Here is a 13,806-nt window from a genome sequence, read left to right on the forward strand (position 1 = left end):
AGAGTAAGGCAAGTCCTGAAGAGTCAATTGAATGGGAAGAACAAAATTCAGGCAATCAACACCTATGCCCATGTACCCAGTGGCAGATTGAAGAATTGGCTGATATCGAAAAATTCTACCAATGGCTGGACAAAGCTGGACTGACAGACAGCACAGAGGTAATAATCATGGCAGCACAGGAACAAGCTCTAAGCCAGTGGTTCTCAAACCTTTTCTATCATGCCCCACTTTGCCGGATGAAATCTTTTCACGCCCCAATCTGATGTTCAGCAATTGTTCTGCATGACTTTTCTCCCAGGTCGTTCGCGCCTTAGAGCCTTAGAGCAGTGTTTCTCATTTGAGAAACACTGCTCTAAGCACAAGGTTGATAGAGGCTGGGGTCTATCATACAAGGCAAGACCCCAGGTGCAGGCTGTGCAGAGATGACCCTGAGAGGCAATCCAGCACATAACAGCAGGGTGGAAGATGCTAGCAGGCAGGGCATACATGGAACATCATAACCAAGTGGCTGGCATAGTATACAGGAACATCTGTGCCGAGTAAAATAGACTTTTATTTATGTTTTGCTCAAAAAAATATTCCAATAAAATCTAATACGAATGAAAGTTTCAAAACTAATTTTATTTATTTGTATACTGTGAAGTGAACACATCATTACAAGGACTGCCATAGCTGCTGGGGAATGTAAAATTTTTAATGGATTAACAGGAAACTCAGATTTGATTGAATTCTTCACCTTTTTATTTTTTCATTGTGGAACTGGTCCTCATACTTTTAAAATATCTGAATTATTCCTCTGCTGCTTGTTGACCTTGTACTCTGAGCAGGGTCATAAGTCATATCTGGTAACATTTCTGTGAATTTGCAGTAGATTTCATGATGACAGGTCACATTTATACTGGCAAAACATGTTGATGTTTTAAAGTGAGATTTTTACAGTTCACTCAAAATATTTTGAATGTCACTCATTTGACTGTTTTTAGCAAAGACAATTAAGGGGAGCTGCTATGCTTTTCCTTATTTTCTGTCATATATATACAATGTAGTCAAAGTTTAAAATAATGAGGTCAGAGTACACTATATGGACAAAAGTACTGGGCCACACCTCTTAATCTTTGGATTCAGGTGTGTATTAGCACCTGGCCATGCAGTCTGCCTTTACAAACATTTGTGAAGAAAAAAGGATGGTTCTGAAGAGCTCACTGAATTCCCGTGTGGTGCTGTAACTGGATGCCACCTCCACAACAAATGAGTTTGTAAAATTTCCTCCCTTAGATATTCCATGATCAACTGTAAGTGGTGTCACTGCAAACTGGAAGCGTTTAGGAACCACAGCAACTCAGCCATGACGCTACAGACCACGTAAAGCTACAGAGCAGGGTCAGCAAATGCTGAGCCACCAACGCTCTGCTGACTCAATAACTGCAGCGCTCCAAACCTCCTCTGGCATTATCTCCATCTCCTGTAGATGTAATGTGTAGGCGGTCCAGTGCTTCTATCCATATAATGTATATGCAAGTAATGCCTGTGCACCAAAATTTTCACACTGCTCAAAACACTAAGTTCCAGACATTTTTTCTTGCCTTGGCTCTGCATGATGTCACTGTGAGAGGAGGGGTCATCTCAGGCACACAGCTCTGGCTGTAAGCACAGAAGCCCCACCCACCTGCTGTTCAAACCCTCGGTTTGTGAGGGAAAGTCAATCAGAAGACAGTTGTCTTAAAAGGAGAGGAGCTAAAACAGCTTGTTTCAGACAGAGGATGAACTGAGGGGCTGCACCAAGGCCCAGTAAAAGAAAAGTTAGGACTATTTTAAACTGTGAATCATTCAAAGCCACTCTAGTGAAGTCCAAGAATAAAAATATAAAGCCAAAAATGAGCATATGTATAATATGTCCACTTTGAAGTAAATAAATGGATTACGTGAGTAAAGGGGTGGAGAAAAATCACAGACTAACCTGGAGAGAGAAATGGTTAATTTAATCCGCCTGCACTGAAACATTCAGATATCTATGAACCTGTCTAGAAGAGCTATCATGTGCACTTTTTTTTTTTTTGCAACAGCGCTTCCTTAAAGTGTTGACCAGTATACTGTTTGAGGTATCCAGTTACACGATTTTATTGCCAGCCTATATTTCCTGTGGTGTAACACCAGTGAGTGCATGAAAACCACTGGCCCACTTAATACATCTATAACTGGATGTTGTTGTCACAGCCTTGAATTTACTGGGACTGGGGCGCTTCCTATTCAACTAAACTTTATTGTCAACCAGGGTTTCAAAACATATGCACACATACATTAAAAACAAAAAACCCATCTCACTCATCTTTAGCAGGGTCACAGAGAAAACATCTGCTGCAGATGTTTTTGGGGGATTTTTTTAGACATAATCACAATAAAATTCACAATAAAACCCCAGGAATGACTTCTGTGCTATCACGCATGACCTCACCAGCTACATGCATGCACACACACACACACACACACACACACAAACACTGAAGACATGCACGCACACATGCACCCAGTTGCTGTCTGTCTCCCTCTCACACACAAACCACTGGCATACCAGAGAATCTATATTTAAAACAAGCCCTGGGGATGTTTTTTTTATTTTCAGCTTTTAGACATTCTATCAAAAGTGGTCAATGTAGATACTTGGGTGTATAGAAAGAGAGACTGAGTGATGATAAACATAGGTATGACAAAATACAATCTCAGCAATGAGTCAACAACTTTTTTTATAAAGATAATGAAGGCACATTCAGCAGAGGAGCATGAGAGTGCGATTATGAAATGTTTGAGCCAGACCCGAATAGTTACAAATTTGCTAAGGCTGCAAAATACCACCTTCCAAACTTGCAGCTTTTCCAAATACAGCTCTATCATCCCACGTCTCATTTTCAAAGCCTCTCTTTTCTCCCTCTCTCCTCCCACCACAAATCCCAGAACCTCGAGCACCAGAGAGAGGGAGAGAGAAAGACAGAGGAGATGAGGGGAGCATTTAAATCTGGCGTTCCGTGAGTGGTCGGGTCGGTGTCTGGAAATCTTTCACATCCTGTTTACGCCGGGCAGATTTCAGCCCGGGACCGCAGAGAGCTGGCGGGGCTGCTGCCTGGACACAGCTCCTCTCTCTCTTTTCTATCTGTTCCCGGCCTCCTTCGACTAAAGATCCCAGTCAGTCTGCAAATCTTTCCACGCCGCCTCCCTCCTATCAACACCTTCAAACCTAAAGCAAACATGTCAGCTTTGCACGGCTGCCCACAGCCGCAGGAATACGACAGAGGAGGAATCAAACTCCTGATAAAAAGAATCCTTTTATGCAGCAGGCGCACCAAGGGTGGCCAAGTCACACAGTACCACCCCCCTCCCCTTTAATTTTAATATCCAAGTACAGGTTTAATAGAGCTGTGTTGCCATATTTACAGTGTCTCAGTCAAACAGAAAGTTCCAGAAAGTGAAGAGGAGAAGATTGGAAGCAAAATCCTGATATTAGAGTCAGGTAACATAAAAAAATAACATCTCATGAGTCTGAGGTGATCAAACAGCGAAGCTTAATGAACCGAGGATCAGTCTGTCCCCCCGAAAGAAGCAGTTCGTAGCTTTGGTCCTGTAATCAGTCCCTCTGCCTCCCTCACCTCTGCATCTGAACTCGCCTCCCTCAGCGACACTTGCAGGATTTGACAACCATGTTGGAGAGCTGCTCAACACGTGGTGTGCGGCCTATGAAGTACATGATGGTGAGGGGTTCCAGGTCCTGAGGAACGCAGCAAGGTGTGGCTGAGGCCTCAGGGTTCAGCTTGTTGTACAGGGGCAGGATCTGACCCGGGAACAGAAATGTACAGATGTTGAAACAATTTATTCACAGGTTATTGCTGTGAATGATGAATGAACATGGGGAAAACTGTGAAGTTCAGCCCAAGTTTAAGCAGGGCTAAAAAAAAAAAAAAAAAAAAAAAAAAAGGAAACTGGGAAAAAACTGCCAAAAACTGCAGTCCCTCTAATGACTGCAAATAAGCCAATCCCCACAGGCTCCCATGTTAAAACACCAAACTAAACAGCATTAAAAATCATGTTAAAAAACTGTTTAGGTCTCTTTAAATAATTTACCCTTTTATAACATCTGTACAGAGGTAATTTATTTTCATAACTCACCTGTTTAATTGTATTAAGGCTTGTAATTACAGATTTGAGTGACATGTTGGAAGCTACTTACCCTTACCTCTGCTAATTTGAGTCAGTGTTTGAGGTGTTGGTCCCTTTTGGAGCATTTTGAATGCAAATATCTGTCAAATAATATGGCTTACTGGCTTATTGTATGAAGAGCCAGTCCAAGAAATTTGCATTCCAGTTTTAGAGAGTGAAATTCTGCAACATTATTTTATGTTAGTGCTAATTAGCAGGCATCTGCGTTTGTGTGTAGCCATATAGTCTTTGAATGCACTGAAATGAAGTTTGCTGGATTTAGCGCCTGACTAACACTTGTGTTAGAGATTGTGGTGGCCATAATGCTAAACTCAAGGCTTCAAATGTCACCTCAGTCTATGGTCATTTTACATCACTATTTTGGGGCTGCTTTGTAAATTTCTTGGTAACGCTTAAATCTTATTTTGACATTTTGGGAAATTGGCTTATTTAGAGTTAGACAAGAGGTTCGATGCCACTGTGCAACCAGCAGCTGGTTAGCGCAGCTCAGCATTGCTGGAAACATGAAAAAATAGGCCACCTGTCCACAGGGGAAAATCTGCAAAACAACATGTATACAGCTAACTAACTGAAATTAACATCTTCTTGTTTTACTCCAGTTTTAAAAGATTTTGGAGGGTTTTCCAGAATCTACACTTACCCAGAGGCAACTACTTTATCCAACTTTTCAAGTTTAATTCCTACCAGGTCAGTTTGTATCATTAAATCTAATTTTTTGCCTATTTAGACATCAATATGTAGTTTTCCATGCATTTTATGTGAAGGGGATGTGAATAAATCGAGTTTGACTTACTGAAGTGCATCCTATAACTGTCTGTCAGTTCCTCCATATGTTGCTTTCAAATACTTTAACATGCACAGCAAAAGCAGCCAAACTCCCTTACACTAAAGTCACATTTTGACAGCAGCAAAATGTGTAATTGCAGCAATCTTAAGTTGAAAATAAATGTGAAATTCTACACGTCTATATTAGAGTGAAGTACAAGAAGGGTGAGAGGCAGTGAGGCTGCAGGCCAAGCCCTACGCTGAGTGAGAAAGGCAAGCTGTGTTGCGTAAACCTATGCGCTCTTTACAGGCTTCTGTGAGGTGTCAGCCTATTTATGACCCTGGGGTTAACCAGCTAACGGTGGTGTTTTGCTGCCACAAACAATTCACTCAGAGCTCGCTTACGGGAAAACGTCTGCATCTCAAACTTCTGTACATTAACGGCTGAGCGTCGATTGGAGTTTGGTCCAAACCAGAGTGTTTTACCAGACAGGCTAAGGAGCTGCTCGGATTTTTTCTGACAATCACAGATGTTTTCTGTTTATATAATTTGGCCGTGTCTCTGCACCGAGAAGTCTGTCACTGTTTCCATTCAAAATATTCAATAAAGGTCATGAATCTCCAAATTGGAAAGAAATATAAGTTGGAAAAAAGAACACATTAGTCTTACTGGAGAAGGTAGTTTAAGTCATTAGTCTGAACTGTGGTCTGATGGGCTTTTAAGAGATACGGGTATTCATGTATGGATTCAGCTAATTAGTAACAGGACCAAAAACTGCCTTTATCAATTCCATTCTTTAAAGGGGAACCAATTATGTTTAATTCCAACTTCTTTGTAGCTCTGCATGATTCGCACTTCAAAATCATCCTTTTTATGTCATACTGGGCCTTGGTGCAGCCCCCTCACTTCATCATCTGTCTAAAGCAAGCTGTTTTAGCTCCTCTCACTTTAAGCCATAGCATGCATCACTTTATAGTTCACTCCACATGCACACATTTTTTAAAAATTAATCATTAATAATAAATAAAGATCCAAGCTAAAAATATCAGTCAGCATAATAACATCTGCTAACACGCCTGCTGTGGTTCTGTGCCCCAGCGCCGGGGCCTGTCCTGCAATTTGAGAACCACCATTTTAAGCCTGATTTCTTCTTATTGGCTGTCCCTTGCAAACAGAAAGTTTAAACTGCAGATGGGTGGGGCTTCTGTGTTCACACCCAGAGCTTTGTGCCTCAGATGACCATATTAGGAATATTTCCTATCTTTTGGCTTACAGAAATTACTTGCACATACGCTGATCTCATATTCTGGTCATGCTTAATGTGAGCATCCATCCCCACATGAGTATTTTTAATGATGAGGAAAACACGGAGAAGTACAGTTGGTCCCCTTAAATGAACTTAAAACCATCTCTCCAACCACATTTTCTTTTTGCCAAATGTGTCTAATATCTGCTGCTGACTAACCATAATCCCTATTTTATGTAATAATTATTGATTATTAAAATAGTTTTTATAGCAAAATTTAGAAGAAAGAATAATTAAGATTAAATTATTTGACTTCTTGAACCCTGTGACTCACCATGTTGTAGTGGTTGTTGGCGCTCCAGAGGTAAGGACAGTTACCGGCACAGAAATTGGCTTTGTAACCTTTTGGCTCATGGATCCACTTCCAGTTGAGGTCACGCCTGAAGTCGATGTAGAGCGAGCGGAGGCAGCAGCCCTGGTCTGAGCCACTGAGACACAAAGACACACACCATATGCAGTTCAACTCCCACCCTTCTCTTCAGTGTCATGGGAAAATTACCACAGGTCACCATCGAAGAACCAACCATCACATGGTAATAACTATGCAGGGCTGCCAGAGTTTTCCCCTGCAGCGTGAGGTAGTCTAAATAAAACGCTGCATGCCTCCTGGCCTGCAGTCTAAACACAGGGTCAGTGCTGTTAGTTTTGCCGCACAATAGTCTACAAAGTGGGTCAGGAGGAGAAAAATAAAATGAAACCCAGTGCTCGCCACAACTAGATTTCAGAATTACAAAACTACAAATGTTGGAGGAGTGTCAGCGATGTCAGTCACACCAAACCACCACACGAGCAGCTGGTTGGCGGCCTACCGGGAGCAGGTTGAGGTGTCAGTGGCAGCAGCCCTCTTCTTGCGGTTCTTCTTGGCCGGGTTGTCCACTCTGTCGCTGGGCAGCAGGGTGAGGATGAGGTGTGGCGTCTTGGTGCTGAAATCCGCCTGGCCTTTAACCTGACCGGGTTTCCTCATCTGACGGAGCCGTTCATCGTCCACACCTACAGAAGGGAAAAAGAGAAAAACTTACTCTGCCACACTGATTTTTTTTTCTCTTTTTATTCTGAAATACCTGAAGCTTTTTCTTTTCTAGGATTAAAAATGACACATTCTGCAAAATGTCTACCCAGTGTCTGTGGGTAGACATTGCTTTGTTTTAAAGGTTGACAACTATTGAGCTAATGTGTTTTAATTCCTACATTTTGCACAGTTTGTGTAATACTCTTTTATTTTCAGTTCCCATGCTTTCATTTTGCGGCGAGTGCTGCCCCTCCCAAAACTCCACACTCAATGCCCGCCAGGCCGAGGCATTTAGTTCACACTTATTTTTAACATATTTTTTTAAGCCCAAATATATTTAAATTCCAACGAAATGCACTGTTAAAAGGGCAGAAAAGCGCGTGCTTGATGTTTTTAAAATTAGTCAGCCAGCTCCAGTGTGAATGCCAAAAAATTTATTGGTTCGCATGTAGCAATAACTACTGATTCTGTCTGTGAAAGGTGCCGTTACTGCTTTGATTTTTACACCGTAAAGACTGTGTTTTTCTAAGAAGGCAGCAGAACTAATGTTCTTCTGCACATTCTGAATGTCACCGAATAAATATGACAGAAGTAATATGTAAAACAGATGTTTCCTACAGCAGGAATGATGGTCTGACTCTTTGTCTGACTTCATGGATTTTTTTTTTTTTTTTTTTGCAGCTCTTTCTGAGTTACAGGAGCCAAAGAGCTCAAAACAAGCCCCTGCTTGTCTTACATCAGTATCGCAAGTTGAATTTCTTTTCCCCCACGTGTGCAAAAACCTGACTTGGCTCAGCTGAGAGTAACTCCCGAGGAAAGTGCCATAATTTGGGGGCCTAAATGAAGCAACACAGACAGTCTGGTATTCAATAGTATCACTGTGAGAAGGAACAGTTTTTCCATTATTCCTGTACGATAGTGTGTGAGGGATTCATAAATCATTTTTATTTATGTTCACTTTTTGTGACCTGCTGGATTTTTGCTGTGCTCATAAATCTTCGAGTCTTCCAAATCAGTTAACTTCACATTTCGCAACTGGGATAGGCCGCTGGGATAAAATCGAAGTTTCTTAAGTCTTACTGGCACGCTGGCTGTCATGCTTATTTATTCGGGTGAAAAACAACCAACTTTCTCAAGTAGCTGCAATACAGCTGAAGAAGAATACCGAACAGCCATCCAAAAAACGAGCATCAACATAAAGAGGCTGATTGTGTTGATTTTTGGGAAATGACCAAAATCAACATAATCAAGCTCAGTCTATAATCAAGGAAACAAGTGAAACACGCCATTTTGGCTCCTCTCCCCACCTTTGTAACAATATATATGACAGAAAATAAGGAGGAGTATCATCGGTTCCCTTTAACCTCAGTTTCCTGGACTGGAATGTTTTTAGTAGCATCTACACTGCACATAAATGTATGATTATCCAGTCTTTTTTAATCACAATATTTAGGGAAAAAAAGAAGAAAAACTGCAATAAACCAGCAAACAGGGCCTCCAGCTCCTCGCTCTTGTTAGGAACGATGTTGTTGGTGGCTGGGATGAAGGTGCAGCAGGGACAGTGGACACCTAGCTTCAGGCCAAGATTATTCTCTGCAGGGGGAAGTAGGAAAAGGGAAACACGGAGATGAGATGGACCAACACTGATGTATGGATCATAGGGAGGAAATGGCTCGCTGGTGCTGAAGCTGACCTGGATCTGACACCCAGTTCTTCACAGTCTCTGTGACCTCCACAGAGATCCAGGCTCCTTTGGCTTTTGGCTGAACGGTGCGTGAGTCGATGTAACGCTGAGTGGAGGTACTTTCTTCATCTGGCTTTAGCAGCTGAAACAACAAACACACAGAAGGGAGCTGGTGTATGTTCACGTTTTTATATGTGAACCTCAGTTGACCTTCTCATGCATAGTAAGAGTACTTTTTGTGTTGGGTTTGAATTATAAATAACAATCTTCAAGCTTTAAGATGAAATCAAACTGTCTCTTGCTGAGATCGATGGGCATACCTGATAGATCTCCACTCTCTGCTCTGAGGCTCGGGCCTGTGGGTTGGGGGCTCTGAAGATCCTGAACTCAGCTTTGACCAGGGTGCTGTTAGTCAGGTCGACTCCGCTGACGTCAAAGTGGACGACTCTGTAATGGGGGCTGGGTGCTGCTGGCTGTACTGCATCTTGATGGAGCAAATAAAAAAAAAACACTGAGGATAACTAATGCTCCAACATCTCGTGCCTTCGCACAATGCTGTATTTATACTATGGGCTAAACAGCACTGTGGGACTGATGCATTGTCTCGGACATAATTACTGCTGATGAGCGTCTTGAACCCAAATTATAGGTTTGAGTAAAGAGACTAAATGTGTCGGGGCTTATGTTTAATATATGGGTGATTGTTGGGTTCATGGGTTTTCCTGTGTGAAACATTGCCAAACACCTAGACAGTTATACAATTATACACCATGTAGTATCAGCAGCACCATTAATCTTAAAATCTTCCAAATAAGATTCATCAACACACCGAGTTTTGTTTCCACAGCTGGTGGACTGACTCCATGAAACTGCTCTAGTGGTGCAGGAAAAGAGACTGCGTTACTCAAGGGTACTCCTGTGGTAGTTTTGAGTTTTTCAGAAGGTGAAATGTGCAGTAGTACAGTTTCTCACAGCAGTACCTATGATTTAAAACAGCCAGCACCATCTTACTGAATTGTCCTTCAGAACAACTAGAACTCTTAACTCAAGCCCTTAGAGTTAGAATTTTCCTTTCCTATCTATGAAACTCTTCTCCTCCTCAGAGGGAAATCCTCAGAGTGCCTTTTACTCCATTTAATTTTATGTGATAAATGGTTTGCAGCTGACTACAGTGTAGTTATTGTGTTGTGTTTGTCAACAACTGTAACATGGAGGCCAAAAAAATGGTTGAACAGATAAATCACAAAATACTGTAATAATTAGTCAAAATGTTTTAAATTTACAGTAAGCAAATGTGTTTTCATTTCTTTATATTTTGCTTCCAAGGAGCCCCGACTTTGTTGTATTTTGTAAAGCAGTAGTTCTCCAGGCTTCCTGAAGGTCTTTCAAGGTGTTTCTTTGGACATTGGCTGCTTTTTCATTCATTTTTACGTGTACCTGATCATTTTCAGAGGAATGTTTTTTGTTTGTTAAGCCACTTAACACTGACCTATGAATCATTCAAGCATAAAAAGCCACCTGACTCAAGGGATGAACCAGCGTTGTGTCTACACATAACAGGCAACTTAGCAAAGAACACATTTTAAATTGTAACTTTTGGCACATTGGTACTAGCAGCCTGCTGCAAAACAACATCATTTGTTCCTGCTTTGTGTGTGTGTGTGTGTGTTGTTGTTGAATCTATTGACAGACGTAAAATTGTATTTGGCATATGTCAGCATGTTGTGCAGTGTGTCCTTAAAAACTGAGGAAATTGGACATGTGGAGGACGAAAGAAGGAGTGGCAGATGAACAATATCTGAAAGTCATGTCCTTAAGAAATAGGAAAAATTACAGCAAAGACCTGACACAAGAGCTGAGAGATGCATCTGGACTCTCAGTTGATCCATCTACTGTTCACTGAAGCCTCATCAGAAATGACTCAGTGGAAGGGTGGCTGTCAAGAAGCCATTTGTGAGGAAGCGCAACAGGGAGAACTGGCTGAGGTGAAATTACACAAGAACTGGACTGAAAGTCAGTGGTAACAGGTCTTGAGTGGAGTTAATCCAAATCAGGCCTCAACATTATTAAGCAGTGTGGGATCATTTTGACAGAGAACAGAAGAGAATAGAACAAAAGGCAGCCATCATCCAAATCAGAGCTTTTAATATCCTTCAAGATTCCTGGAAAACTATTCCTGAAACAATTAGAAGAAAGCTGCCTAGGAGAGTTCAGACTGTGTTGAAGAATAAAGGTGGTCACACAAATATTGACTTTCAAGCTTGTTAGAATTGTACAAAATCGGTTTTTGCCTTATGAATTGCTGAGTGTGTCCAAACTTTTGACTGGTACTTGTATACTGCATTTCCATGTATGTTCACATGTTTCAATAAACTGCTGCACCTATTTCATATTTTCCTGATAAAATATAAAGAAATGAGGGGTGACTTATATATATGTTATAGTAATTGGCAAATAATATAAATTAATAAACAAAATGGTAGTCTAGCTGCTTAAAACTACATTTGTGCTAGAAATGTTTAAAAATATGTATTTATGAACTGACAATAAATGGTACATAAAGGACTTTAAGCTGTTACATATGTAGTTAAAATATATAAAAGCATATAGTTAATAAGTATATAACAGCCTTAGTTAGCAGACTGAACTACCAAACCAAAGACAGAGAAATCAGACAGACTCACAAAACCAGATACAATATTCAAGTCCTACTAATACATTAGCAGACAATAAATAAATTACCAGTTTTGTTTTTTGTTTAATTTTAAAAATGTTCAAGGTCATTGTTGCTATGATACGGGTGGAGGTTAGGACTTTTCAGTCACTTCACTTTATTGTAATCATATAGGAAGGCTGATACAAAATTCAGTGCATAAAACCAGATAGGTGGTGGGTTTCTGATAACTTGTCTAACAGTTACAAAAGAAAAAGAAAACAGTTATTTTTTGACTGTAATTCACTGACAGCTCTGAATAGATGGCCTAGGTCTTTCTTTTTACCAGATGGAGAATATCCAAAGGTTTCAAACTATGACAGGATGTAATTCTTCTAAAGTGACCCCTGAAGACCGCGGGCCCCACATTGAGAATCCCTGCCATACATCACACATGGACTCACTTGTGTCGGTACGGGGGGGCAGCATGTCAATCCTCTGCACTTCTTTGGCGTAGTAGTCTTCCTCGCTGCTTTCGCGCTCGCACGCGGACTCGGCCAGACGCGCGCGCTCTTTCAGCAGCTCCCGCGTGCTGTTGTAGAGCAGCATGACCTCTGCGGGCACCGAGCTCACTGGCGACTCGTCGTCGTCGTCGTCGTCCGGCGGGCTGCGGATGCGGAGCTTGCTGAGAATCTGACCGCGGACCGCCTCGATGCGTCGAGATTTCTGCGCGTCCAGATTGATGGACTGGCACGTGTTGAAACCCCTCCACTAGGAACACACCGGAGAACCGGAGCAGCAGCAGCAGCGCGAGGCAGGGTAGCCACATTGTCCGGGGAGAAGATGCGGGGACGGAGATAAGTCACCGTGGTGGGCTCTGAGTAAAGCTGGGTCTCCAAACCGAGCGCAAAGAAAGTGTGCGTAAAGTGACTTAAACTGCAAAACCGTGGGTGAAACCAGAACCTCCCTAACTTTGATCAATAAACTATTAAAAAAAAAAAAAGAAGAAGAAGAAAGCCAGCTGTATTTGTTATTTTGGTCAAAACCGCGTCATGTAAAAAGGAAAACCACATCTGCTGACTTCACACTTCTGATTTTGTAGTTTTATGACATTTTCATACAAGCGCCAAACACCAACACACAAGGACGCATTATTTATTCTTTAAAATCTACATTTAAGTTACTACATCTAAAAAAGCTCAGTTTTAATTAAAAAAAATCAAACTACAAGAACACTCCACTGCAAAATTAAGTGAATGGAAATTTTTCGTGACTCCTCCGCTGAAACTTCTGGCGTACAGTGCCGGCGTGTGCACGCTCTCTTAGTGTAAAGGTGACGAATTTTAACGACAGTCTGTCCGGAAAGTTAAAGCATTATCCGTCTCCGTTTTTCCATCGTCGGATAAGTGAACAGCTTTTAGGAGAACAGTCATCACGAGCTCAGCCCATGTCGCAAATCCTCCAAACAACAACCTGAGCGGCGCACTTTACCGAAAGCAGCACAGCTCCCGTGCCTTCACCCCGAAACACCCATCTGTGGAGCAAAAACTGTCCATATCCGCTTCCAGAAAATCTAGCTAAAAAACCCAGTGAGGTCCTCCCATTCCCCGTTATAGGTAAACAGAAAGCAGGCTGTACTCAAACGCAGGAGGAAAAAAAAAATGTGATTTAGTTGGAAAAAAACACGGTGGGCCTGTTAAACCCCCTCATATAAACATCAAAACACGGAAAAGTCAGACGACGTAAAAAGACATGACGCAGAAAACATATGAAAGAAATCCTGTGCTGCTACTTAAAAAAAAAAAAAAAAATAGAGGAAACTCTACAGTGACCTGTAGATCTTTAGTTAAATGAGCTCCAGCCGGGTGAGTGCTGGGCTGAAAGTTCTGCTGAAAATACGGAGACCTGCTGCAGGATGTGACTCCATTATTCTGCAGATCCTCTGTGAGCAACTCTGAGCCTTAGACGGAGAGAGAAGGAGGCTGGGAGGGAGGGATGGATGGTGGTGGTGGTGGTGATGGTGGGGGCGGGATGCCACCAGAGTGAATGTAGTGTATTATTATGTAGGTAAAAACCATCTTCCTCCCTCCAGAAGAGGCACACACACACAGCTGCACATTTTGCAATTATTTTCTCCACAAAAATTCACCACCCTCTCTCCGCAACTAAACCGCTCCAGGGG

The 13,806-nt window shown here is 41.8% G+C and overlaps 1 protein-coding gene across 1 annotated transcript; it reads right to left on the reverse strand.

Annotated features, from left to right (window-relative positions):
- Positions 1-507: 507 nt before the first annotated feature.
- LOC115787445 (transforming growth factor beta-2 proprotein) lies at positions 508-13,581 on the reverse strand. Its single transcript, XM_075074404.1, is given in 8 exon segments — positions 508-3,820; positions 6,553-6,706; positions 7,088-7,268; positions 8,770-8,880; positions 8,981-9,113; positions 9,292-9,455; positions 12,089-12,389; positions 12,391-13,581. Coding segments are annotated over 8 exon segments (1,266 nt in total). The 5' UTR covers positions 12,454-13,581; the 3' UTR covers positions 508-3,661.
- Between the last annotated feature and the right edge of the window lie 225 nt (positions 13,582-13,806).

The sequence above is a fragment of the Archocentrus centrarchus genome, chromosome 10 (genome assembly GCF_007364275.1).
Source record: "Archocentrus centrarchus isolate MPI-CPG fArcCen1 chromosome 10, fArcCen1, whole genome shotgun sequence".
NCBI classification, from domain to species: domain Eukaryota; kingdom Metazoa; phylum Chordata; class Actinopteri; order Cichliformes; family Cichlidae; genus Archocentrus; species Archocentrus centrarchus.